General features: G+C 42.5%; 2 protein-coding genes and 1 long non-coding RNA gene across 10 annotated transcripts in view; 1 reads left to right on the top strand and 2 right to left on the bottom strand.

Moving 5' to 3' along the window:
* Positions 1–27,229, top strand: part of LOC144021882 (uncharacterized) — a 53,261-nt gene that overhangs the window by 812 nt on the left and 25,220 nt on the right. The window contains exons 2-7 of the long non-coding RNA XR_013284208.1: positions 3,982–4,235; positions 6,588–6,724; positions 8,442–8,566; positions 8,680–8,847; positions 8,930–9,060; positions 12,372–12,477. This is a non-coding gene — a long non-coding RNA (uncharacterized LOC144021882). The remainder of the gene's footprint in view (positions 1–3,981; positions 4,236–6,587; positions 6,725–8,441; positions 8,567–8,679; positions 8,848–8,929; positions 9,061–12,371; positions 12,478–27,229) is intronic.
* LOC144021880 (uncharacterized) lies at positions 430–20,274 on the bottom strand. 2 transcript variants are annotated; one of them, XM_077526108.1, is made up of 40 exons: positions 19,989–20,274; positions 19,163–19,346; positions 18,188–18,394; positions 17,162–17,318; positions 16,598–16,625; positions 16,417–16,528; positions 15,620–15,712; positions 15,463–15,526; positions 14,877–14,975; positions 14,442–14,585; positions 14,146–14,360; positions 13,742–13,897; positions 13,205–13,378; positions 12,940–13,113; positions 12,731–12,845; positions 12,240–12,448; positions 11,861–11,982; positions 11,707–11,776; positions 11,426–11,586; positions 10,434–10,542; positions 8,909–9,040; positions 8,610–8,816; positions 8,370–8,507; positions 8,156–8,279; positions 7,339–7,510; positions 7,035–7,247; positions 6,570–6,714; positions 6,068–6,274; positions 5,884–5,988; positions 5,658–5,810; positions 5,218–5,466; positions 5,038–5,151; positions 4,263–4,361; positions 3,972–4,184; positions 3,214–3,375; positions 2,870–3,138; positions 2,549–2,657; positions 1,433–1,599; positions 1,222–1,245; positions 430–904 (listed from the first exon to the last, which is right to left on the bottom strand). In XM_077526108.1, the coding sequence occupies exons 2-40, from the start codon at positions 19,331–19,333 to the stop codon at positions 745–747; spliced, it is 5,742 nt and encodes a 1,913-aa protein (XP_077382234.1). In that variant the 5' UTR covers positions 19,334–19,346; positions 19,989–20,274; the 3' UTR covers positions 430–744. The 2 variants fall into 2 exon arrangements, with proteins under 2 accessions (XP_077382234.1, XP_077382235.1); XM_077526109.1 differs by lacking the exon at positions 1,222–1,245.
* The window catches only part of LOC144021878 (uncharacterized), a 35,027-nt gene continuing 29,639 nt past the window's right edge, over positions 21,842–27,229 (bottom strand). For 5 of the 7 annotated variants that reach the window (XM_077526100.1, XM_077526101.1, XM_077526104.1 and 2 more), the window contains 3 exons: positions 26,974–27,146; positions 26,774–26,797; positions 21,842–25,504 (listed from right to left, as the gene is read on the bottom strand). In XM_077526100.1, the coding sequence (XP_077382226.1) occupies positions 25,309–25,504; positions 26,774–26,797; positions 26,974–27,146 (393 nt within the window). In that variant the 3' untranslated portion in view covers positions 21,842–25,308. Of the gene's footprint in view, positions 25,505–26,769; positions 26,798–26,973; positions 27,147–27,229 lie in introns of all 7 variants that reach the window. The other 2 variants (XM_077526106.1, XM_077526102.1) reach the window with 2 other exon arrangements.

The following is a 27,229-nucleotide window of genomic DNA, read 5'->3' as shown; positions in this document are numbered from 1 at the left end:
TAAATTTTTTTAATGACTACTTTTTACTTTTACTTGAGTAATGTTATTTTGAAGTAGCGCTACTCTTACTTGAGTAAAATTTTTGGCTACTCTATCCACCTCTGCTTATGTAACACAAAAAAATAAATAATCCTGTTTCGGTCACTAACCAAAACAGATTGAACTCATCCACGTGAGGTGGGACTTTACTCTTATGTTCACAGTAGAGTGCTTTTAGAGTCTAAACTAAGATATGTCCTCAGATGTCAATGTATGAGTACATTTCTGTTCCTGCAAAGAGATAACAGGGGTTTTGTTTCACTCAACCACAGCTGTAAGTGCTGTTCTTTTGGTTAGCAACAGCGTCTAATGAGTGTGCAGTGTTAACGTCATTCCGTCTGTGTTTAATAACAGCCCCCCCCCCCCAGGTAAAAAAACAAGCGAGGCATATAGTTTGAGGGAGCCTTTATTAGAAGAATGTCCAGTATATGATGGAATACAGTATACATTTTTATCTTTCATAATTTCAAAATGGCCCCTGATAAGAAAAGGTTGCCCACCCTTTAAAAATTTAAACTGCACTAATGATTACTTGTAATATATTAAAAAATGCAGTAAAATCTCTTTTGTTTGTATTTGTTGAGTGGGGGGAAAAAAAGCAAACATCCTTGAGCAACTCCTTGACTAAATAATAACTGAGTATTGGATGCATGTGAAAGTGTGGTACATCATTGGTGTAAGTTGTTGACGCTGTAGCGCACCCCCCTACAGGTTGTGGTCCAGGTTGTGCTCCGAGGAAGGGGTGGGGGTTCGGGGCAGTCCCAGAGAGGGTGTGGGGGAGGCAGGCGGCTCCTCGGAATCCAAATTTTCCAACGAGTAGTCGTCCACCAGAGCTCGCGGTCCGCGCAACGTCAGCGGAGCACGTCTGCGCGCCAACACAGTAATCTTACTATGATATTAGACTTCATACACAGGAAGCATCATTTGGCAAAAACTCAATAGAAAATTAATAGCATTTGGTTCGAATAATAATATATTTCCCACTGGTCATTTTTTTGGGATTTTCCCATAACTGTATTAGAAGGAAAACACACAGATTAATAAAAAAAATAAAATAAAAAATCAGTATATGCCAAGTGGGAAACAATAAATGTGTGTTGGGTTAATCTCCAACAACACATTTACAGACATGGACAGCGAAAACTTCAAAAGGACAAAGAACAAAAAAATACGATGACCTACTGCTCTGTTCTGCGTTCAGGGACGCTGAGGGTTGTTGATGTGACGTGGACAGATGGGACAGTGTTAGATGAACACAAATGCATGCAACGAAAAAAAAAAGAGCAAAGCCAAACAAAATTCAGGCCAACGGTGAACTGAACTGAAATGGTGTTGTTAATAAACGCGCACACACACATACATGTCGCGTGGAACCAGGATCGTGCGCGCGTACCTGGGCTGGTTGCGCAGGGCGGTGATCTCGCGCATTTGGCCGTTTTCCATAAGCTCCTCCAGTTCTCGCTGCAGCTTCCTCTTCTGCGCGTTGGAACGCGAGTTCTCCTCCTCCGCTTCTTCCAACTGACGCTTCAGCTGCCTCTGGCGCACCAGGGACTTGTTCAGCTGCAGCAGACACACCACAGTTGAAGACACTGGGCTAACTCCCGTTTTGTCATTTTTTTAACCCTCCTGTTATGTTGCGGGTCAAACTGACCCGTTTGTAAAATCAAGGGGAAAAAAAAAAAAAAAAACGCACACCCGACTCAAATGATTAGCGATGATACCCCCCGCTTGGCCGTCATTGGCTGCAGGTGATCACGTGACATTGCACAGCCTATCAGTGCTGCAGGAAATTTGGTGCTCTCAGTGTTTGACTTCTGACAGTTGTGATGGTACGTCGTGTGGGAGGCACTGTGGTTGAGTGGTTAGCAGGTCCGCCTCCCAGTACCGAGGACACAAGATCGAGTCCAGGCTCCGGCCTTCCTGGGTGGAGTTTGCATGTTCTCCCCGTGCCCGCGTGGATCTTCTCCGGGTACTCCGGTCTCCTCCCACATTCCAAAGACATGGTGTGCTTGTGAGTGTGAGCACTTGTTCGTCTCTGTGTGCCCTAAAATTGGCTGGCAACCAGTTCAGGGTGTACCCCGCCTATTGCACGAAGCCAGCTGGGATGGGCTCCAGCACCCCCCGCGACCTTTGTGAGGAAAAGCGGTTAAGAAAATGGATGGATGGATGTAATCTCATCATACTATGCCCAGCCCCCCACCCCCCCCCCCCCCCCCCACCCCAAAAAAAAGGAAAAAAAAGTGAAATATGAATTCACTTGGTGTTCCACAGGGTTCAATTCTGGGGCCTCTGCTGTTTTCATTGTATCGGCTGTCCCTGCGTTCCATCTGTGTGATGGGGCTCAGCGTCCTAACTGGATGATTCGCAATGACAAGTTGAGCAATTCGAGTCCAGGGCATCAAACTAACTAGCAAAACTAAAGGAACATTTCCTTTTATTGCATAGAATAAACGGAGGTTTACTGGAATTCTGTGATTTCTCTTTCATGAAACGTATGAATTTTGCATACCTGGTCTCTGTACTGGTCACCCTGCTTCCTCTCTTCGTCAGCCTGCAACATAACGTCCTTCAGTTTCTTCTCTGTCTTCCTCACCATATTGTTGGCAATGGCATGCTCCCTGCAAGACAAAAACAATTATATTTTAGTATTTCTTATTCATTTCTTGGAAATAATATTCTCATGATTGGCATTCACCATTACAGTACGTTTTTAATTTTATTTGTACTATAAATATATACATTCAAATGATATTTTTTTCCAATATTTTTTATTTATTACGACGTTTAAAAAAAAATGCGTAAAAAAATAAAACGTGTTTCGGTCTCTCACTGTCTCTCTTGCTCCACCTGCTCCTCCAACGATTTCATCTTGGCCTCCAGGGCGGCGATGATGAGCTGGTGCTTTTCCCTGAGGTTTTGCTCCATCTCATTCATTTCCTTGTTGTGGCGCTGGTTCTGCTGCTGCGCTGCCTCTCTCTCGCCCTGCAGCTGCACAGTCAGCGATTGGATTTTCTTATCGTTGTCTTTGGACTGCGAGATGGCTTCGTCTCGCATAATCCTGGCCTCATCCAGCTCTCGGAGCGTCTCCTTGTGTTGATTCTGAGACAAACGTGCGGATTTGTTTTATTACCAAGCATATTATTGGTGATGAAGGTTTGGTTGTGTGATCCGTACCTGCAGCTTCCGCAGATTCTTGACGGCCTCCTCCTTGCTGCGGCTGGACGTTTCCACCTGAGCCTTGCAGTCCAGCAGCTCGGCTTCCAGCTGTTTCTTGGTTAGCACGGCCTGGGAGCGCTGACTGCGTTCCTCCTCCAGTTGCCGCTCCAGCTCCTGCACCTGTCAACAACACAAGGGAGGAGCACAATCAGCCCCAATTAACTCATTAGCTCCCAAAACGTGTAAATATGTTCTATTTTAAATGTTTTAAGAGTCCCAAAGACGTATTTAGACGTTTTTATGTTGCTGTTTTTTTTGTGGGTTTTTTTTGTTTGTTTTTTATGCCAGAGAATAGAGAAGGCTTTGATGCAATTGGTATCTACTGCAGAGAACGGTTGAAGCGGTGGTAGTGATTACAAAAACGGCCTGCAGGCGGCAGCAGAGTATAGAGATCAACCATGCCATTTTAAACAAGCTGATTTTCCCCACAGTTCTAAGCAGATTTGTGAATAATGATGAAACCTAGCCATATTCTAATGATAACTACAGCACAGCGGAAACAGGAATAGGTATTTTTATCCTGATAAAAGAAGAGACTCTCATCTTGCTTTTGGTAGGTTCCATGTTATTATAGCAATAAAACACAATATTCTGTGGGCCTTGCAAAATCAGTCAAAATCCAGGAAAACACTACAGTGAAAATGGCTGGGGCTGGGAGTGAAGGAGTTAAAAAAAAAAAAAAAAGTTTTGAACGTTCTGCCTCATCTCATCTCTACCTGCTTGCAGAGGGCCCTCCTCTTCTCCTCGCCTTTCTCCTCGTTGTTGCTGATCTCCCTCTCCGACTGAGTCCTGGCCGCCTGCAGGGTGACCTCCAGCCTCAGCTTGGAGTTCTCCGCCTCCGTCAGCTCCTCCTCCAGATCCTGCTTCTCAATACGGAGGGTCTCATTTTCTGCCTCCAGAGCCCTGCGGGCCCTCTCTAGCTCGTGCACCTGAACACAGGACAAGCGGTGAATCACCTGAGATGGAGATCAGACAGAAAGGTAAGAAAGAAATTCGACAAGTCTCACGTTCTTTCCCACATCGTCCTGCTGGTTGACGAGCTGTTCCATTTCCATGCGAAGCTGCTTGTTGGATCTCTCCAGCTCGTCCCGCTGGTCTTGGGTTTCCTACACAAAAGATTTTTATGGTCATCAGTGATTTTTGGAATTTTAATTTAAGTTACTTTTTATTTCATTTTGAGTTTTGTTTTTTAAAGTTATGTTTTAATTAGTTTTTAAGATGGTTCTGTTAGTTTGTATTAGTTTTACTTGTTTTAAAAATGCAGAATTTTAGTTTAGTTTTTGTTTCAGTATGGTTTTTTTTTTTATAAAAAAAAAAAAAGTGTATTACTTGTGCGCAATATTTAATGAAACACCAAGGTAAAATGAATTACCTCCTTAGCATTGCATTTCGACTGAGTCAGGAGTGACATCATCTGAAGGTGCTTTACTATTGGCTGCTGCTACATGACACTTACGTGTGACACACTTTCAAACGTACTAATTCCGGTTAATATAAAATTCTACTTAAAATCACATTTAAAAAAAAATCATCCCCAAACACTCAAGTATTAAATTAATTTCCAAAGACTAAAACTGACAATTTCATTATAATTATAGTTTTAATTAGTTTTGTAAACATAAAATGTAGTTCATAGTTTTCGTTTTTATTTTATTTCGTTAACAAAATTGTTTTTTGAATTTTGTTTTTTTCATTAGCTTTCTTGAACTAAAATAACCTTGGTCATGAGTCATCACAATGTAGCCCAGCCAAGGGTCTTCAATCTGATATTAAATGACGTACCAGTAGCTCTCTGGACAAGGCAAGATAACGCGTCTCCTTGTCTCGACTGTCAGCTTCTGCTAGGTCCTTCTCCTCAGCCAGACGAGTGCTCACCGCCTTCTCCTCGGCCAGACACTGCAGGAGAAGCGTGATGGTTCAGAAAATGGTTCGTGTGGGGAATTTTGAGGGTCTGCTCCGAACCTGGTCGAACTTCTTCTGCTTCTTCTCGAGAGCTGTGCACTTCTGCTTCTCCCGCTGCAGGGCCAGAGTCATGTCCTCATTCTCCTTCCTGAGACGCTCCCGCTGCCTCTCCACACGATCCTTCTCCTCCTCTCGCTGCTTCTCCCTCTGGATGGCGCCGTCCAGCTCTCTCTGCAGCTTCCTGCAGGACTCCTCGCTACTCTCCGCCGCCGTGTTCACCTCCTCCGACTGCTTGTGCATCTCGGTCAGCTGTCGAGTTGCAGCGGAAGGAAGTGTGAGTGTGTGATAAATAACATAGGAAAGAGCGGGTCAAACATGTTGACTTCAGAAAAGTGCTTAAAAAAAAAAAGAAAAGAAAAGTGCTTCAAGAGCCTGGTTGGATGTTTTAGCTCAATTTGGATCAGCGCTAACATGTGCACGCTCGAGTGGGTGTGGCCAACCTGCTGAGTTTGAGTCTGAATCTGCCGGGTCAGCTCCCTGGATTTTTCCTCTTCTTCCTCCAGTCTCTCCATTAGGCCGTTCCTCTCCTCCTCCAGCGCTCGTGTTCTAGCAGCCAGAGCCAACTTCTGGTGCGTCTCCTCCTGCAAAAATTCCTGGAGGGTGGAAAGCCAAAGATTGGCGGGGAGGAATTTTGTTTATTAAAAAAAAAATGTGTGCCTGTGTTACCTGTGTATCATGAAGCTGGCTCTCCAGACTGCTGACTTCTTTAGACAGACGGAGGGATTTGCTGTCAAAGGACGACAAATTGCTGGACAGAGAGTCAATTTCATTCTGGAAGAAGACAGGAGTGAAAAGATTTGATGCAATCGTTGGTCAAATGACTTGAATCAAAGCGTCAACTTTTCCCCACCTGCAGCTTGTGCACTTTCTCCTCTCTTTCCACCTTCTCTTGGTCGGCCTGAGAGAGGCGCATGTTGAGCTCCTGCAGCTGACTTTCAGCCCGCTTGCGTCCTCGGTCGCTCTCCGTGCGGCTCGCCTGGAGGCCCTTCAGCTCCATAATCAAACTCTGCTTCTCTTCGTCCAGCAGTATCTTGTCGTTCTCCAACGACTGACGCGCCTGAACGAGAGTGCGGAGGTCAATGAGACGTGTGACGCTGTGCGCGGCGTGAAACCCGCTGGGTTCATCTTTGGCGCAACCACTCTTTTGCAGATTTTTTTAAGCAAGCGTTTTACAGTTTGTATACAGGCAAGACTGAATTTGAAGTGGTCGATTCTAGAAATAGTCTTTGTTCCTACAGTGTCTGTCGTGTAAATAATGTAAATTTTGTATTTTTTTGTAATCTTGAACGTATTCTCCGTGATGGACGAGGGTTCACGTGCATACATGTGAGGCGTTGTTTTCGTTTTCTCACCCTCTTGCCGTTGTCCAGCTGCTCCTGAAGATTGTCTATGGCGGCGCTGTGCTTGACTCGGAGCTCGGACAGTTGAGCCTCATGGCGGCGCGTCACATCTTCCACGCAACGCTGGAGGTCGTTTAATTCCGCCTCCCGACGGGACCTGCGCAGAGGTGAGATGAAAGCTTATCTAAAAATATGCTCCCCTGTTTAAGAAACCTGTTCGATTAGACTATGCGTTTCATTAAATATGTTGAAACACTAACCTGTATTATCCATCCCAAAAAATATTTTTAACATTAGGTCCTCTGAGCTAGTAAGGGCCATTCATTCAATTGCTTCCTCACACCCATTGCAATTCTGTCTTCACGCGTCTTAACATCCTTAGAGCGCTTCCAAAAAGTTCAGAAAGCCACACGACATGAACACCATCCATTCAAGGAGCAAGTATAACATTTTAACACTTCACATCATCCGTCCTACCTGAACTCCTGCTGGGCGGCGGTGGTGTCGAGGGTGTCATCCAGCTCAGTCCTCAAAGCCTCCAGCTTCTCGCTGAGGTCTTGCCTCTGATTCTCCGCCCGCTCTCTCATCCCTCGCTCGTTCTCCACTTCCTCCTTCAGCTCGGACACCTGCGACATGGCCTCCCTCAGTGACCTCTGCGCTTCTGAGCGCCGCACGCCTTCCTCCTCCAACCTTTTTTTCCACAGAGAGCTTATTAATTGACTGAGAATCTCCTTTTGACGTTCTGTTTCAGTGCTCATTGCCACGTTTCGATGTTCCGCACCGGATCTGCATGGCTGTTATTTCTTTTTCCTTCTGGGTCAGGGTGCCCTTCAGCTCGCCAGAGATGAGGCCCATATCGGATAGCTGCTCTTGCGCTTCCATTGCCTCCGTCTCTATCTTGCGCTTCAACTTTTCCTGCTCCAAGCGACCCTGCTCCTCACGCTTGAGACGATCTGAACCGAACACACACGTGCACCGTAATAAGCAATGACTATTGGCAGTGTCAATTCAAAACCTATAGAGTTAAATTTAACACTTCAAAATTGTGTATAGCTGCTTTTCCACCAACAATCCCAAGATCTTTGAGTTCCGGCTAAAGGGAGTTCTTGGTTGTAAAAAGTACCGTTCCGACCCCCCCAGACCCGGACCTGGTTTTGTGTGTGAACGCAAACTTTGGACAAACTCCCCCGGAACATTTGGAAGTTCCATCATACGTTCCTGCGGTGTGAAAGCGCCTAATGTTCAGCAGGGAATTTATAATTGTGTTTCCACAGCATCTTTTTGAGTTCTCGTTAATTAATTCAAATGGTTATGATGACCTATGAGTGTGATGAGCCCAGCTGTTGTAAAAACACCCCCAAATTTGCCCAACCAATCAGCCTTGGTCATTGCAGCCCGCCCCCTCAAAGTTCCTGCCTGGCTCAAAAAGACCCTGCTGCTGAGATAGTACTTGGATGACCCCTGGCGAATTTAATTACCCCGGATATTGTTGGTGGTGGAAAAACACGCAAACTGAATTTTAAAATAAAATAAAATCAGATCTTGTAGTGGACACACCAAAATTACAAACGATCTAATAACATTTATTCCATTTTGACCTTCTAGGTTGGCAATGATGGCCTCTTGTTTGTTCTTGAGTTTGTTCAGACTTTTGCTCTTCTCCTCCTCCTCTGTGAGGTGTTCGGTCAACTCGTTCAGGCGCTCCTCCAGCTGCTTCTTCTCCTGCTCAACAGCACATGATTGACAGCACGGGCAAAAAAAAAAAAAAAAACCTATTCCAACAGACAAGACAGTTTTCCGTACGACACCAACCTTGGTGAGGCGATCTCTCTGCTCCGATACACTCAGAAGGTCATTCTCCAGACTTTTGACTTTGGTCTCCAGGGAGACCTTCTCCAGCAAGAGGCGCTGTCTGGCACTTTCCTCCTCTTTGAGCTGCTCCTCCAGGTCCTACAGGGAGAAAGTTGGAAGGAACCTCCGTTTTATTGTTCCAAACCCACCAACAATAGGTGAAAATCCGCAATGAATGGAGACCATATGATGATTCCACACCTGAATGTTCTGCTGCATTTTCTTCTTTTCATTGGTCATCTGCTCGCCCCTCTCCTCCTCCTCCTCCAAGCGGCTCTCCAGCTCGGTGAGCACGTCCTCCAGCTCCTGCTTGCGATTGGCCAGCCTAGACCCCGTCTCCTCGGCCTCCGCAAACAGTTCCGCCTTGGCCTGCAGCTGGTCGGCTAGCACCACTTTTTCCTCCATCAGCTAACAAGATGATGAGGTGGGGGAGTAGCAAGTGAGTGACATTCGGGAGAAAGCTGTGTTCAAAAATAGCTAACAAGTTGACGTTGGCTCACCAGAATGTGTTTCTTGTCCAGGTCGGTGAAGTCCTGCTCCATTCGGGCAAGTTTTTCTTTGGCCTTGAGCAGCTCCGATTCTCTCATCTGGATTTCCTCATCCTTCCGGGTCACCTGCAGCAGCGGTCTCACCTGGCAAGCACGCAGCAAAAGTAAGGAAAACTTTTAACTTTTAACGTTGACAATTCAAATATAACACAAACAACTAGACTATTAGCTACAGCACGGAAAAATTGTGACTGTGTCAATCAAAACTTTGCAAGGTGAGTAGTTTCAGTAGACTAGCAAGGCAAGGCAAGTTTATTTGTATTGCACATTTCATACACAAGGCAACTTTCAATGTGCTTTACACAAGGAAAGACAACACATAATCATCAACAAACAGTAGTTAACAGGAAGAAGAGAAAATAAAAGGTTACAAAATTTACTTAAAAAAAACACATGGTCAATATTAAAACATTATTCAGCAAACTTTGAAAACATTTAGCGAAGTTTAAAATAATAATAAAAATAATAATTAAAAGGGGAAAAAGAAAAAACTTGATTAATTAAAGCTGTTTAAAAGTCCTTAATCAAAGGAGAAAAAAGCAAAGTTTTTAATCTGGGCTGCTGACTTCACATCTGTTGGCAGCCTATTCCATCTGTGTACAGCATAATAGCTAAATGCAGCTTCACCATGTTTGCTTCGAACTCTGGGTTCCATTAGTTGGCCCAAGTCTGTCGATCTCAGAGCCCTGCTGCCAGGTTTGTACTCAATCAGCATTTCTTGGGATATATTCAGGACCCAAACCATTCAGTGATTTATAGACGAGTAGCAGAATTTTAAAATCTATTCTACAGCTGACTTGGAGCCAGTGTAAATCCTTAAGTACTGGACTGATATGTTCTCTTTGTTTTGGTCAGAACTCGAGCTGAATGAGCTGCAATTGTCTCATGTTCTTTTGAGAGAGTCCAGTCAGAAGACCGTTCCAGTAATCGAGTCTGCTGGAGATAAAGGCATGGATAAGCTTCTCTTGGTCTGCTTGAAGCATGCAGTCCTTCAGTCTGGATATGTTTTTCAGCTGGTAAAAGATTGTTTTAGTGATTGATTTAATATGATTGCTGAAGGTCAGGTCTGAGTCTATTAGTACCCCAAGATTTCCAACTTGGTCAGTGACAGTGACTCAAGCTGTTTTTTTTTTAACAGCAATCCTCTTTTCTTTATTGCCAAAAACAATGAGCTCCGTTTTGTTTTCGTTGAGCTGAAGGAATTAATTTGCTCTAGAGAATGACACAATACGTTAAATAGAACTGCTGTCATTTGGGGACATTGATAAATACGGTTGTGAGTCATCTGCATAACTATGATAGTCAACATCGGCGTTCGGAAGCATTTAACCCAAAGGTAACATATACAGACTGAACAACAGGGGTCCATCATGGCCTTTCGATCAGATTCAAAATTTCCAATATTCACAAAGTAACTCCTTTCCTAGTAGTTGTTTGAACAAAGTTTAAAAGCATTAATATTGATCATATATGGCACCTTTGTGAAAAGCTGCCACCACGGCCAGTTCTTGAGCTTGACGTAAGCACGAGAGTTCCTCTGCACCACCTTCACAGCGCTCTGCTGCTCCTGTTTCTTCTGGAAGTCTCTGAGAGGAGAACAAAACATCAACTACATGTTGGGGAGCTAGTCAGGTGAAAAGTGCTTTTTCTGTGTGACTTTTGGTCGGTTGCTGATATTAATACGGATATGCTCCAGACCCACCCACCACTGGTTCAAATCTGTGATAGGGACTACATGGTTTAGTTTAGTACAAGTACAAACTTCAATCGAATATTGGGCTGTATTGCATCATTTAATGTTGTCAATTGTATTTTGCATTTGTATTAAATAACAGCAGAGTACGGTTCAAACAGTGACACGCGCCTTAGCACATTCTTACAGATGACTGGCAATGCAAATGAACCGACATTTCCAGTTCCTCAATAGGCCGCGTGTCCCATTATTCATGCCATTCGCAGCATTCCAAAGGCCACTCGCCAAATTCCTGTCAAGGATGTTCTGCTTCCCACGTCACTGGTAAGGATTGTCAGGAAGTTCAAATATTTGTGTGGCTTCAAGACCTTTCGGACACGAGAGTGTTCCTTGAGTCAAATTGTCCCACCCGGTCCGTCCCGTTCAAGAGTCAGTTGGAAATATGGGACAGATTTTAATCTGTCAAATACAAATTCCAAGATCCAGTCCTCCATTTTATGTGATATGATATGACGGGTGATTTATTATTCTTCCCACATAGAGCATCACCTACTGGCTACCAGACATTTAAAAAAATATATAAATAGTGCGGTACAAACAACTCCCAGCGCCATTTTGACAGCCTCTTAGGGGTTCTTCAGATGGACTCAAAGCCATTAACAAATGCAAATAATTGTGTTTGCACGACAAATTAATTTATTTTAACCACCCCCCTGAGGGCAACCACAACTACCAAATGTAACAGCCCTGGTTTACACACTGCTAGCTTTCCGTACTTGCGTGCAAGGTAGCCTCTGGCTACACTTTGGAAGCGTATGAGGTTTTTTGTGAGTTTGAAGTCTCGGTCCTCCTCCAGCTGAGCCAGCACGCCGGCTCTGAAGAACACTTTGCTTTGGCCAAGGCGGAACATGTTGGGATCCAGCTCCAAAGCTTTGATCTGACGAGTAAAAATTAGGAGATTCAAATCTGCATTTGGAATCATTACATTGGTGGTACACAGGTATCACACTATCAGTATGTACAATGGCCCGGACACCACTGTTGAAAAACGACTTACCATAAGTTGGGACGCCTGTTTTCCATCCATGAAGGTGCGAGGAATAGCATTAGGAGTCAGAATCTTGTATCTGCAGGATACATTTCAGTTAGCGTGCGGTCAAGCAGGCGTGAGCAGCACGTATATGAGTGGGAAGCAGCAACACAACACTCACCTCTGTTTGAACTCCTGGAACGGCATGCGGTTAGGGAAGCCTTGCCGGCAGATACGGATCCCCTCCAGGACCCCGTTGCACCTTAGCTGGTCCAAAACTAAGTCTGGTGCCAGCTTGCCAGCCTAAAAACAAGATCAGGAGAAAAGATATGAGTTCAATATTTTGATTGTCTGTTTTGTTCAGAGGACTCATGCAAATATGTTTGAAGACCTTTGAAAAAACGGTTTTAAGGATGATTTTTTTAAAGTCTTTTTAAGGATTCTACTCAATCTTATGATTGGGCCACGGTAGAGTTTTTCACCACTTATAGTGTATGGGTCATAATGACAAAATTAAATCATATGCAAGAGCTTTGTATCCATTCTATGTGACGTCTCACCCTCTTCTCATGGTTGGGGATGATGCAGCGCAGGAAGTTGGGGTTGGTATTCCTCAGTGTGGCCATCAGCTTGGCGAGGGACTCTTTATACAACTGGCCCACGGTCCTGAACATTCCCTTCTTGGTCTTCAGACCCGATGCGCCGAAGGTGACCGGCCCGCTGCTCTCACTTGATGACGACACCTGATCCAGGCCTATGATGCGGTCCACTGGACATGAAGCGGACAGTGGAGAAACGGTAAGACATTTCTCGCATTAATGATGAGCTACAAGACTGTTATCAAAGCTCTGCACAAAGCACGTTATCAGATGATTTTTTTTTTTCTTTTGCTCAACTGAAACACTCTAAAAACACTGAAACACTCGATTTTATGCCATAATCTACCGTTTCCTGACAGTGAAGGGAGTGAGAACAGCTACCAAAAAATACTCTAAAGGTAAAAAGTGCACAAGTTGAATGCATGTAAAGGACATTCGGGCATCAGTCTCACCCTCCTTCCACAACTCGGAGACAAAATGGTCAGACGACTGGTGGAGGAGAGATGCCACGTTGTCGTTCAGGGGGTCCATGTTCTTTACCAACCAGTCATTAGCCTTGTAGTTCACCTGAGTGGTGTGGAATCCAGAAAAAAAAAAAAAGACACAGTAAGACACAGTATCGTACCGTCTGACGGTTCCTTCTTTTGAAGTTGAGGGACACCTTGCCAGCATAGTGGATGATAGAAAAGTCGGCCTCGCCGCGCGGTTGCTTGGATTTGAAGAATTTGGGATGGCCGCTTTGCTGGCTGGTCAGCTTTTCCACAAACGACTGGTCTGTAGCTCGAGGGAACCAGCACTCTTCGTCCAGCAGGGCCAGAACGCCAGGCGGGTGGGTCTAGCCGCCAAAAATAGACTTTTGAACTCCTTTGTACGTATACAAATAGTTGTGCATTTGAAAGTAGTTGTTCCATCAAGGTGACCATTACCGGTCTTTCGATGAGATCAATGCACGGCTGCAAGTCGAGGCCAAAGTCGATAAAGTTCCACTCGATGCCTTCTCGCTGGTACTCCTCCTGCTCCAGGATGAACATGGTGTGGTTGAAGAGCTGCTGCAGCTTCTCGTTGGTGTAGTTGATGCACAGCTGCTCAAAGGAGTTCAGCTGCAGGAGAAGACAATAAAAAATGTTCATTTATTCACTTCGTTAGTAAAATATCTTTCAAAATTACATATTTGATGTGAAAATATTCTCTAAATTTTTTAATTTTTGTTCGTCTATGGGTGATTCATTGGATTTACATCATTAGACATGGGAAAATTGTGTTGCATAATTATAGTGGTTCAAAGAAATTATTTGTTTTTAAAAAAATTTTATGTTTAAACATTTTCTTATTTTGTATCGTGATTTAAATTAATCTTGATTAATATTTTCTTCATAATCGAGCAGGCCTACTAGAAGTCCTGTTTTGGTTTTTTTCTCTTCCCCTGAACTGAATTTAGCACCCAATTAGCATAAAAACCCCACCAGGAAGATCTCGAATCCGGCAATGTCCAGGATGCCAATGAAGTAGGCGGCGCCCTGTCTCTGCCTGCGGTCCAGAGCTCGGTTGACTCTGTGCACCAACCACCTGAACAGGCGCTCGTACGTTGCCTTGGCCAGGGCCTCAACGGCAAAGTCAGCCTGGTGGAAGACAAGACAAAACGTTAACGGCTGGATTCACCCGAAATGGGATTAATGTCTATGCATCAAATCAGTGTAGACCAATTTGGAATGTTTGTAAACAATAGGTTGCAGGATACTTGGGAGGTGGCAGAACGTGAGTGACTATCGTCAGAATTTCACAATTGCTGTCTCATGAATGAATATCCACCACGTCCAGCTATTGCCACCCGGAAGGACGTTGCGACATCCTGGCGAATCGTCAATACCTGTTCTTTTGTTTGGGCCTTCTGCACGTACTCCCGACCCACTTTGATCCTCGGCGTCAGGATGGCTCGGGTGAACTCCAGCACGTTGATACCCAGCAGGTGGCACAGTTTCTGAGCCGCCGTGTTGTCAGGCATGGACGCCTGATCGTGGTTCATGTCCTTTGTGAAGGTAATGTTTCCGAACTGAAGCACGGCGGAGATCACTTTCAGCATGGCTGAGAGTAGGAAGCCAACGTTCAGGCAAGCTCATCATTCGGAGCATACATATAAATGACTTGCATTGAAGCTCAACTAACACTTCAGCTTGTCCGGGTTGAAGCCCATGATGGCCATTGAGTCCATGGTCTGGGTGAAGTTCTCGGCGTCACTCTGACCAGGAACAGCTATGGAACCTCCGCTGAGAAAGCGGTACTCGTCGGCAGTTCCTAAGAGCAAGTCAGCTAGGGACAAAAAAAAAAAAAAAAAAAGAGATCAGATGAGTTTAATCATCAGTGTTTACAAACTAAATTTAAATGATTTGTTCCATGACATTGAGAGTATTCTCTTCATTTTTCGTGGTTTCTCTTGGGTGCCTTGCTTCCAGTGTGGTTAACAGATATATATATATATAATTTTTTTTCCCGTCAAATCAGATTTCCACCTCTGATGGTTTCTGTATGACTTGGAAATCTTCGCTTTTTTTGTGTGTTTAATTGACATACAATAGAAGTAGTTTGGTGATTGATCCTCACATTTGTTTGTCTCTGAAGCTCCATGTAATATCTGGTAAAAGATGTGGAATGTCCGCTCATCTTTGGCCTGACGGGTGGCCCGGGACTTTTCCAGAAGGTCTTGAGTTTTCGAGTCAAGGATGTTCACACACTGACATCATGTAAGAGGGAAAGGAAGAGCCACAATCGTCTCTTTTGCAAAAAAAAAAAAAAAAAAGCTGCAAAAACATTCTTGACTTATGACATTCTTTAACTTGTCACCCAGTATTCTTGCATGATGTCAAATCACTTTTTCTTACTGAAATTAATTGAAATTTCATGAATCTGTTCCAGTACGACGGCGTATTAGGGCCACGTACAAATATATATATATATATATATATATATATATATATATATATTTTATTTTTATTTTTTTCTCGTCATATTAAAAAGTGGCGAATTTGCCACTTTTTTTTCTCGTCATATTGACCCCGCCATCTAAAAAAAATAAAAAATTTGTACGTGGCCCTAATGCACCGTCGTAGTTCCAGCCACACACCACCAAAAAAAACAAAACAAAAAAAAACATTCAGTGGGCGAGGCTCTCTTTACGTGAGAAGGATACAGGTCTCAATGTTGGCACCTACAATGCAACCCGCCTTATCAAAATTGATGCGGATGAATTTACCCTGAAGGAAAGAGATGCTTAAATTTAAAAAAAAAACAAAAAACTCATGAAGGTCAGAATGGTAAAAATAAAATAAAAAAAATAAAGATCTTACAAATCTTGAGGAATTGTCATTCTTGGTGGTTTTTGCGTTACCGAAGGCCTCCAGTATGGGGTTGGCTTGCAGCAGCTGTCTCTCCAGTTCGCCCTTGATATAGATAGACATACGCAAATCAGTTTAACTTCTCACACACTGCGACTGTGAATTCATTTCATAGTCATCATTTTTTGTTGTAACAATGGATCTGAAGATTTAGAAGTAGCGACGAGTCATCTTTCAAGTGCAGCAACGCAAAAGGATGTTTTTTTTTTTTTTTATCCATCTCAGGAGGCGGCCATTTTGCCACTTGCTGTCGAGTGAAAATGACATCATAGTTGTGCCGGCAACGGCCAATCACAGCTCACCTGTGTTCTGAAGCTGAGCTGTGATTAGTTGTTACAACTGTGATGTCATTTTCAGTCGACAGCAAGTGGCAAAATGGCCGCCTTCTTATATTGACAAAAACTGCTGGATTTTGCTGCTTAACTCCTATTACACTTATGCAATATTAACCAGAATACCATATTTAGACTACTAGGGAAGCATAAAACATTTTATAGTCAAGAAATTTATTTTGGGTTGACTTCCCCATTTAGTCAACAACAGTCAATTACATTTGTACACGCAGAGATAGCACAACAATCAGTTAACATGATTGGAAAAAGTAATATTCTACACGCCACCACCCAATCCCCCAAAGAAACGCAGTCGTATCGTAAGCACTATCACGTAGCAGAGCATGAGTCGGCACTATTTTCTCGCATTGAAAGTATCCATGAGAAGTCAAAACAGTGCACAAAATTGCATCGTACCTTTGAAGCATCTTTGCTCTTGGGAGTCGCACCCTTCTGAGAGGATGCGACATGAGCCAGATACTGAATGACTTTCTTTGTGTTTTCGGTTTTGCCTGCGCCCGACTCGCCGCTGAAACACAAAATCCCAAATTTACAGATGATTGCATCTTGAAACACATTGCAGCTATAGGCTACTCACGTGCACAGGATTGCCTGATCCTCTTGGCCTATGGAAAGACAAAAAAAACAAAAAAAAACAGTGTTAAAAACAGACGTCACACCTACTCATAAGTCAAAAGATGAAGTTGACAGAGAATGCGTCCTTCTGAATGTACAGTACAGCACGTGTGAAAGTACTTGCTTGACAAGTGCAGTGGTACATTGCTAATATGAAGGGAGCTGATGTATGGAGATGATTTTTTTGGTTATCTATGATTGTATTATTTTTTGTGTGTTTAGTGTCATAACTTGCAAAAAAACATCCATCCATCCATCCAACAATGTGACATTTTTGTGGGTCTGGAAAAGCTTGATGGCATTTCAATGAGCAAAACAGAATTTGACACATGCCAGATGCTGTCAAGGTGCCACTGCAAATTCAAAATCAGCTATCTGAAGACTGCACGCCTCCTCTCGACTTCACACCTCATGATTGATCGACGATAGGCTGAGTGATTCATCCAGGCTGTGACGTTAGCTTCCCCTCACTATGCGTTCTACCCTCTGCACGCCTAATGAGAAGCACAAAAGAGGCGCTAAGTACCTTGCAGCATGCTCCGATAGGCCGCCTCCGATATGGCGTAAATGTGCGGCGGCAGCTGGTGGCGCTTTTTGCTCTGATACAACTCCACGATGGACTCAGTGTAGATGGGAAGGTTTTTGTAGGGGTTGACCGCCACGCAGAAGAGCCCGGAATATGTCTGCAAGAACAGAAAATAGTCAGGTCGGCGTACATGTAGACTAGATACTTGCCAACAATAACATCAACAAATACAAGTTGATTGTGCGGAAACCAACTCAGTGGTATTATTCGTAGAGACATTACAATTCCTCACAAGGGTCGCTGGGGGTGCTGGAGCCTACTATCTCATCTGGCTTTGGGCAGTAGGCGGGGCACACCCTGGACTGGTCGCCAGCCAATCGCAGGGCACACAGAGATGAACAACCATCCACACGCCCAATTAGCCTGCCGTGCATGTCTTTGGAATGTGGGAGGAGACCGGAGTACCCGGAGAAGACCCACGCGGGCACGGGGGAGAACATGCAAACTCCACCCAGGAATGGCCGGAGCCTGGACTCGAACTGGAGTCCTCAGAACTGCGAGGCGGGCATGTTAACCACTTTACCACCGTGCCGCCCAGTTTATTTTTTTTATGATTTATAATTTTTGCAACTTTTCAAAAAAATGTATGCTGAAAACCACCTATTCAGTGTTTTCATGCCCTGTCTAATAGAAAAGCAGTGCTTTGGCACCATCTTGTGGCAAATTGGTGCCAAAGAACTGTTGAAGTGAGTGTAGGTGATCCTATTGGACAGTTCAATGTCCTGTCTAATGAAAGCCCTGTCTTATTTTTGTTTTTTGTGGTATCAAAAGGGATCCGTCCCAATTTCCGTATTCCCAAAACTGTCTTGTCTCTGTTAAAATTAAAACCTGTTTCGCGCAACATTCGAACACTTGAGAATATCAAAGAGCCAAGCACATCCCTTATTGGCTAATTAATAAGAGGCGTGTCCCAAAACCTTTGTCCACAGAGTGCGTTTGGTGCATAATGTGTTTGGGTGCGCTCACGTAGATCAAGTCCGAGTAGTATCTCTCCCTCAGGTTGTGCAGCACGGAGGCTTCGTTGAGGCAGGTGAGGTCGGCCATGTCCTCCACTTTGCTGAAGCGCGGCGGGTTCATCCGCTGCACGTCCTCCCTGGGCAGCGTCAGCAGCCTCTGGCTGTCGCTCAGCTCCACCACCACCTCGTCGCCGCGCTCCTCCTTGATACTGGCCGACTGTCCAAAGGGGGAAAAAAAAAAAAGAAACAAAGGCTCGATTGGAATGTTTTTTGAAAACAAGGTCGAGCTCTGAAAGGACAGATGTGCCGTACGCAAAAGTTCCATTAAGAAACTGACATCCCGTTAAAAAGGTTTACAACGATTACCCATAGATGCCACTAGATGGTGATAATACACCAGGACAAACCGCCACTGAGCAGTCATTTTGATTGGTTGTGCTATATGTGCGTGTAATTGGTGTGTTGCCACGGTGACGGGACCGCAGCCTTGACTGGATGACTCAGCAGGCTAACGCTAACAGTGAGAGAATTCCAGACACACAAGGAAGTGAAAGTTGTGTTATTTAACAACATGTTAAAATTATGAGGGTGCTTTTATATCGTGTTACCAGCAGGAGCATATCATCTGAGAAAAGATGGTGAAGGTGTGTAATTCCAATCTGCTCCCATAAATCCATTTTAAATGTTGAGTAAGCTGGTGGCGATACACCCTTTGGTTTTCAACAGCCTTTGAACATACTCGGCAGTGGATTGTTATTTATTTATTTATTCATTTATTTATCTGACACTGCAAAATCACTTGACAAAACTGATACACTAACAAACACTCTATTTGCTGCCCATGTTGTGTAAGCAGTGGATGTCAGTTTGTTCAGAAACTTTCAAAACTCAATCGATTGTATCGATTAATCGAGCGGCCTTACTTGCTGATCGAAAACCAAACAACGCTGGTTGGTATGTGTTTCTCTCACAGCCGCTCACTCACCTCGAAGCCATGCTTGTCTGACGGCACCCACACCAGACGCTTGGCCGCCCAGTCGGCCTGCCTGGCGGCGGTGAACTCGGGCGCGTTGGCGGTGGGGGAAGACGGAACCACCGCCGAAGTGAGGAAGCGGGCGTCGTCGTTGGCGGCGGCGCCCTCTAACGACCTGGCCATGATACTGCGGGCACTGTGAGAAGGAGATGAAAGTGAATGATTGCAATCTGCTGGCCTAATAATATCACAAGCACACAACCTGAATTCGAGCATTTCTTTCACTTTATTGTATTAATTTGCTTCCAACAGCGTATTCGCTTCATTTTGTACCACTGTATGTATCATGTGACGTAACGCGGCCATTTCCATAAAGTTGTCATCATTAAAACTTTTTGTTATGTGCAACCTCTTGTGAGCTCGGGCGAGCGTGGGACATGTGGATCATTTGGCCACAATTCCGTTTTGTTAGTCCTGTTCCTACAAACCGAAGAACGTGAAGTTAAGGTCAGAAAGGACGGAGGAAAGAATAATAAATTAGGTGTGGAAAAAGAATGGACCACAATCAATTGTCTTAATACATTTTTTTTTTTAAATAAGCTTTTTTTTGGAAGCAATTTACCTCATGTGTAGGCTAAAATATTACATCTTTTGGTCCAAGATAGCTCGCTAGCTGAGAGAGTGACATAATGAGGGGAATTCAGTTCAATTTGAATTGTTAACTAAGAGATTGGACACGCTTTTCTCCTCTTGGCTTTATGGTGCAAGATGAGGCATTTTATCACAAAGGTAGAGAAGCTATTATTTATAATGACAAACAGACAGTCAGACAGCGCACCTCTGCAGCGGTGTTGACGGGGAACCCTTGAAAACGTCCCGCACTCCAAAATCACACTTCGGCGATCGATTGCAAGGATGATCACGGACAGGGGCCTTTTTTTTTTTTTTTTTTTTTTTTTTTTTTTTTAACAACTGACACTTGGAAGCCAAAATAACATGCAACAGCTGTGCAATATTACAGTTTGTGTCTCTCGTTATGAAAAGTTCTAATAGCGCGCCAGTTCACAACGGTTGCAATGCGTAAATTAAATGGTCATCGTCCGCCGGTGGCTTTTCCCCTTTTGTAAAAAAAAACATTTTCATGGCACGTCTTTGCTTTCACCAAAGGTATAAAGCCTCGTAAGAATGGACGTTGGTGGCGTGTCACCAACAACGTTCATTCTTACGCCACCCTATAGAATTTAAATGCCACGGAAGAGGCGCAGGGCCGGCCCTACATAATTTGGCACTCTAGGCGAAAATGTACATGATGGTAAGTCAACACTTATAATTTTACAGCAATGTACATGACTGTCAAATTAAGTGAACATCAGACAGTCGTTTAGACGGACCACCATGAAGACACGATGTACTGCAATTACGCTACATTCGCCATTTGGTGGCGCTGCGCTACAACTTTGGTGTTCAAATGGGGTCACGTGTTTCTGGGGGTGACGAAAACGCCAACAGCCGTCTTAGTTAAAACAGCGAAATATATATTATTAAATAAAAATAATTCTACTTCACGTTAGTTCGTGTTTAGATTACGGCTATGTTTAGTGTTATAGTTACGTTTAGGCTTAGTAAAAAAAATAAATAGTAAGAAACCCGAGAGCAGCTGTTCCGGGTAAAGTGACGTCAGTGGAAAAAGAAAGGCGCTGATTGGCCGGAGGATATCCGTGCATCTTAATAGGTTGCTCTTCCTCAAGTACCCGGATGTTTGTCAAGCGAACTGAATTTGTATTTAGAATATTGAATTTTTTTCCACATTCAAATTTGACAATACAGATTCAGTTTTTCACTTCAGTGATTCAAACTTAAAAATACTAATTCAATTTAGGTAATTCAAATTCAGTTTTTAAATCCAGTTATTCAAAATGAACAGCACAAATTCAGTTTATGTAATTCGGATACAATTTTTCAATACAGTTATCCAAGTTTAGCGATTTAAATTCAAATCTAAAAAATTCAGATTCAAGTTTAGCGATTCAAATTCAAATCTAAATAATTCAGATTCAGTTTCTGGTGGCACAAATATCAGCCCATACATGTGACCTTGACAGTACTGACACATCTTTTGTTACACAGCTCAAGTTGAGATATGATTTATTATATTGACTTCAACATTTGTTTTTTTAAATAAACTTTCCACAATATTTAGGATCAAAATTCCAATTATAATATAGTGTTAAGTATGAACTGAAAAAACTAATAAAGCTTTTGCAAATTCTATATTTTTCTAAACGGGTTTGATAAAAAAAAAAAATTTAAAAAATCAGTACGTTTACAAATACTGTTGTAAAATTTCTAAATGGGTTTTATCACAAAATTAAATACATTTACAAATGCTGTTATACAAATGTAAACATTTACACAAAAAAATATTCTAACTAATGCAACCAATTCTGTATAGAAAAATCCAGAATATTATATAGACAATTATTATTATGTAATTTAAATAACAATTATCAGATAAGAATACTGTAATTATGTTCAGGGCACTGTCTGAGTTGACTTAAGTATATTTTTCTTGTGTCAATAATAAATAAAATGGTTCCAATTGCTTCAAATGTATTATGTTCTAAATGCCACAAAACACTAAAAATCACCTTTTGTTGAGGTTGTGAAATAAAGCACACTGATGCAGCAAAATGAAAACCAACAACATATATTATTAAAGTGGACCCCGGACAGATAGATGTATTATACAGCATCATTAAACAAAAACAAAAGTTTCAAGTTGCACTGTGGCAAAGAGCAAACCGTAAGAGACACAGAAAAGAAAAACACCATCTTTCTACGTTTGAACAGAGCATTGTTGACTTTCATCCATCCATTTTCTTAACCGCTTGCTCCTTACAAGGGGCGCGGGGGATGCTGGAGCCTATCCCAGCTGGCTTCGGGCAGTATAGGCGGGTACACACCCTGAACTGGTTGCCAGCCAATCGCAGGCTTTGTTTGAGTTTGTGTTCATAAATTCATCTTTTGTGGGCTGCGAACGCACGTGTTCTTGTACAGTAGATGCTGATATGGACAAATATACCCACCGCTTGTGTGCCATTACACAACGTTGTGAAAACACAAGTGATTTGCATATTGCTGAAAGAAAAGTAGATGACAAATAAAACTTTCATTGGGGTATTACACGGTTAGGTCCAGGTATTTGGATCGTGGAGAGTCCTTGAATGGTTAATAAGGAGATCCTTTAGTTGTCTGGTATTGTGATTTGTTGTGAGCTCGTCGTTGCTATTAGCAGCCTAGCACTTTGCATAACACACAAGATTTTGCCTTCATACCAACACCAATATGACAACGTGGACCGGATCTTGACACATGTGCAATAGACTTTCTGCACACATAGTAGGGAAGGCAGCAAGAGCATCAGACAGGAACCGAAGCTCGGACTCAGTAGCGGCAAAGGATTATTCAGTTATCTTTGCAATTATTTTCAAATCATCCCCTGAAATTGGAGGAAGTTGACACAAAATGGCTGAAATTGACATTTTTGAAAACGTCCGTCGTGGTGGCGTATGAAGGCAAAATCTTTTGAAAAGTCACTTTGCTCCTTTCGTTGTGTGGTAGATGTGATTTGTGGCGAAGCCATCAATGCTAACATTAGCCTAGCACAGCTGTAGGGCGCAGTGACGCCAACACTGATTAAAACGCAAACTTGTCTTCTACTGTACTAGTCCAGTGCATCATTCTTTTTGGTAAACATAAATAAGTACTTTATCCACAGTAAACACATTCACAACAATTCCAGAAACATTTTGAGCGTGGGCAAAAAGCACCTTCTGCATTTTGAAAGCTCTCGTGTCTGAAGCTAACGCTAGCCTAGCTTAGCTTCAAATGAAGCAAGCGCATAAGCAAAATCCACCTGATGTCACTTAAAAAGAAAGTCACTAATCTACTAATTTGTACTATTTGGAGTTCCATTGATGCAAAAGGCAGACTTTTATTCTGTGATCTGAGCACGTTTGGTTCCCCCTTGCGCAAAGCTCACCGGGCTGCTTTAGCATTTAGCTTCAAGTTTAGCAGCCACATGAGAAGCTTGGTGTGGCAGGAGACATTTGTCAAAGGTTAGATTTTCATCGCAAGGGCACTATTTCCATGTCATGTCTACGCTATTTATTGGACTGACTGTCTGTTTTTGTTTTGTTTTGTTTTTTTTCTACCCCATTTACGACGTATATATTCCAGTTGTGCCACTTGCTGTGTGAGTCCAGCTCAAATGTCTCCATTGGACACAATGTATTAAATATGACAATGTAACTTAATAAATATCCTGAAAAGGAGGAAACATATGAGTTTGGATAATGGCTAGGGTAAAATCATTCCCTACTTATTTTCTCTAACTTGTTTTTTGTATCTAATCCTACATTATTATCATCTAGACGGGACGTCATCCAAGAGCAATGCTGGATGGTGGCAAATCGACATCTCTACTCTATTCTACGAGTTTTAGTCCCTTTTCTTATCCATATGGCGGCTTTCGTTTACAGCTTAAATAGAAATTAAGACTAGCTTGTGCAAGACGCCCATTGAAATAAAACATGTTCATCAGGTTAAAAAAATAAAAATACAAATAAAAATAAAAAAAGGTGTTTTGCTTTGGATATAAAGAATTGCAGTAGAAAAAGTCTCCCCAGTGAATCAGACAGTAAAAACAAGTTATAAATTAAAGAAATTCGAATGCCTTGAGAATTGTTTTCGATGAAGAAATTATACTCGCTACGGAATTAGACAATATTTTGGAGGCATCATTTGGAAGCTACTTGTTTACGGGTCTTTAGGAGAGATCTGGCTAATTTCCTCAAGATGTCATCATATAGTCGTTTTGCAAATGGCGCTTGTAAAAAGTCACGGATTCAATCACATTTGCCCCACAAAAAGGTCAAATTCACACTCTTAATCAAATATCTGTATTATGCAAGTAGATTGTCTTAATTTGTCATTCGGCAACAGCTCTTTTATTTTTTTTTCCCCTCAAATTAACATCAGGGGTGGGCAACATGTGGCTGGTGAGCCTCACGCGGGCCCACCAGAGCATCTGATCCAGCCCCCCATGCAAGTACCACCTCAAAAATCTAAGTCCAAAAACAATTAATTAATAATAAATAGTCATAAAATAGCGGCCAAGAGATAGAAGACGTACGCATCTGATACGCTGGAAAAAAAAAAAAAAATGTTATTAAGCATTTTGTAACATTTTGTGATGTACCCTACAAGGTTCACAATTGAACCCCTTACTTACTTTAAAGGTCCATACATGCAATTTTCTACCTTTTGTGTACATGTATGGGTACAAACAAGTTTTTGGTCTATGTGAATTTCTTTTCGAAAGAAACTACAGGGATAGCAATTTAACGAAAGTCCGACATTTATCAGGAAATTGCGCAGGATTCCTACACTACTACTTGTCTACAAGCAGGACAAATTGTTAACAGTCCCAACATGGACCCTGTTTAAGGGGTACTAAAGGTGCCCCAGTGAGAAGCCATTAGACCGTTAAAGGTAGCCAAAAAAATTTAGGCCATTTTTAATACAATATTGTGGAGTCAGTTCATTTCTGTTTCTGCAAATTGATAACAGGGGTTTTGATTTACTCAACCACACCTGAGGGAAGCAGCAATTAATCTCTATAAGTGCTGTTCTTTTGGTTAGCAACAGCGTCCAAATGAGCTGTGCAGTTTTAAATTCAATCCGTCTGTGTTTAATAACGTCCCCCCCCCAGATTAAAAAAAAAAAAAAAAAAGCAAGGCATCTAGTTGAGGGAGCCTTTTATTAGAAGAATGCCCACTATTTGATGGAATACAGTACACATTTTTATCTTTCATAATTTCAAAATGGCCCCTGATAGGAAAATGTTGCCCACCCTTGATGAAAGGGTTAAAAATGTTTTCTGCGCCTTTATGCTGTGCAACTAATTTAAATGTGAAAGTTTAAACTGCAACTTTAGAATGCTATAATGATAACTTGTAATCTAAAAAAAAAATCCAGTAAAATCTCTTTTGTTGGTATTTGTTGAGTGGGGGAAAAAAAAAAAAAAAGCAATATCCTTGAGCAACTCCTTGACTATATAATAACTGAGTGTTGTACGCGTGTGGAAGTGTGGTACATCATTGGTGTATGTTGTTGACACTGTAGGGGGGCGGGTTGGGGTCCAGGTTGTGCTCCGAGGACGGGGTGGGGGTTCGGGGCAGTCCCAGAGAAGGTGTGGGGGAGGCGGGCGGCTCCTCGGAATCCGAGTTTTCCAACGAGTAGTCGTCCACCAGAGCTCGCCGTCCGCGCATCGTCAGCGGCAACGGAGCACGTCTGCACGCCAACACAGCAATCTTAATACAGTGTTCGACTGCGTGCACAGGAAGCATCATTTGGAAAAAAGTCAAAAGACAGTTGCCGTAATTGCCGGACTATAAGATGCAACTTTTTCCTTCCACACGCTTTCAACTCTGCAGCTTATACAATGATGCGGCTGATATATGTATTTTTTCTGACAACCGCCAGGGGCACTCGAGCAGAAAATGTAAGAGTGAGACAGGTGGAGTATATGTTTCGAGGAAGACGCAAGTTTAATGTAACTTTGCGTTTTTGGGCATGAATAAAATGAGCATGAACAGATGCTCATCATGGAAAATACAAAGAAGTCAAAGAAGCCGGTATGTTATTTTTAACCAGCCCTGTTAGTTACTACCGTATTGCTGCCGTGTTACCGCCGCATCACAGGTACCGTTTGGAAAGAAAAGCTAAGGTATATTATTAAACTTTTGAAAACTCTTTCTGTGTACCGTCTTTCTTTGTAAATATCTCGTTTCAATGTGGGCACATGCGCCTTATAGTCCAGCAATTATGGTAATAGCATTTTGGTCCTAGTAATAATATAATATTTCCCACTGGTCATTTTTTTGGGATTTTCCCATAAATGTATTGGAAGGAAAGGAGGAGATGGAAATGATTGGAAATGCCATAAATGTGTTACAGATTCCACAAAAGCAATAATAATAATAATACTGATGATAATAATAATAATAATAATAATAAATACAAATCCTTTTTATTTTTTATTTTTTTTTAAATTGGCAATGGATTCATGAAAAGCAAAAAAATAAAATAAATTAAAAATAAATGAATAAATAATTAAAAATTGTTACAGATTCCTCAAAAGTAAAAAAAAAAAAAAAAAAAAACAGAGTTTTCTTTCTTTTTTTTTTTTTTGCTAAATATCAGAATTGGCATAATTCTCATAACTGTATTAGAATGAAATGAGGAGATCGGGGGTGGAAATCAACCAGAGGGAATGATTGAAAATGCCATAAATTTGTTCCAGATTCCTCAAAAGCAAAAAATGTAATAAAATAAAATAAATTTAAAAAATATATATTGGCAAATAAATGAGTTATTTTTTTCTGCTAAATATCAGAATCAGCATCATCCAGATTGGTCAGGCCAACAGTAGTATTCTAAACTGTTATAAGCAAGTGGGAAACAATAAATGTGTGTTGGGTTAATCTCCAACAACACATTTACAGACATGGACAGCGCAAACTTCAAAAGGACAAAGAACAAAAAAACACAATGACCTACTGCTCTGGTCTCCATTCAGGGACGCTGAGGGTTGATGTGATGTGGACAGATGGGACAGTGTTAGATGAACACAAATTCATGCAACGAAAAAAGAGCAAAGCAAAACAAAATTCAGGTCAATGGTGAACTGAACTGAAATGGTGTTGTTAATAAACGCACACACGGAGCGGGGAACGGGGTCGCAGCACGCGAGCGCGTACCTGAGCTGGTTGCGCAGGGTGGTGATCTCGCGCATCCTGCTTTGGCTGTTTTCCGTCAGCTCCTCCAGGTCTCGCTGCAGCTTCCTCTTCTGCGCGTTGGAACGCGAGTTCTCCTCCTCCACTTCTTCCAGCTGACGCTTCAGCTGCCTGAGGCGCACCATGGACTTGTCCAGCTGCAGCAGACACATCACAGTTGAAGACACTGAGAAATACAGCAGGCTAACTCCCGTTTTGTCATTTTTTAACCCTCCTGTTA

The sequence above is a fragment of the Festucalex cinctus genome, chromosome 7, assembly GCF_051991245.1.
Source record: "Festucalex cinctus isolate MCC-2025b chromosome 7, RoL_Fcin_1.0, whole genome shotgun sequence".
NCBI lineage: Eukaryota > Metazoa > Chordata > Actinopteri > Syngnathiformes > Syngnathidae > Festucalex > Festucalex cinctus.
This window is presented reverse-complemented; position numbering and strand designations above follow the sequence as displayed.

What these genes read in the sequence shown, in the direction of transcription:
- LOC144021880 (XM_077526108.1), bottom strand. Translation starts at nt 19,333, where the DNA reads ATGGCCAGGTCGTTAGAGGGCGCCGCCGCCAACGACGACGCCCGCTTC. An exon ending in AACAGGCGTCCCAACTTATG is followed by an intron (nt 11,587 to 11,706) that starts GTAAGTCGTTTT and finishes TTTACTCGTCAG; the next exon opens with ATCAAAGCTTTGGAGCTGGA. An exon ending in AGAATCTGCGGAAGCTGCAG is followed by an intron (nt 3,139 to 3,213) that starts GTACGGATCACA and finishes CGTTTGTCTCAG; the next exon opens with AATCAACACAAGGAGACGCT.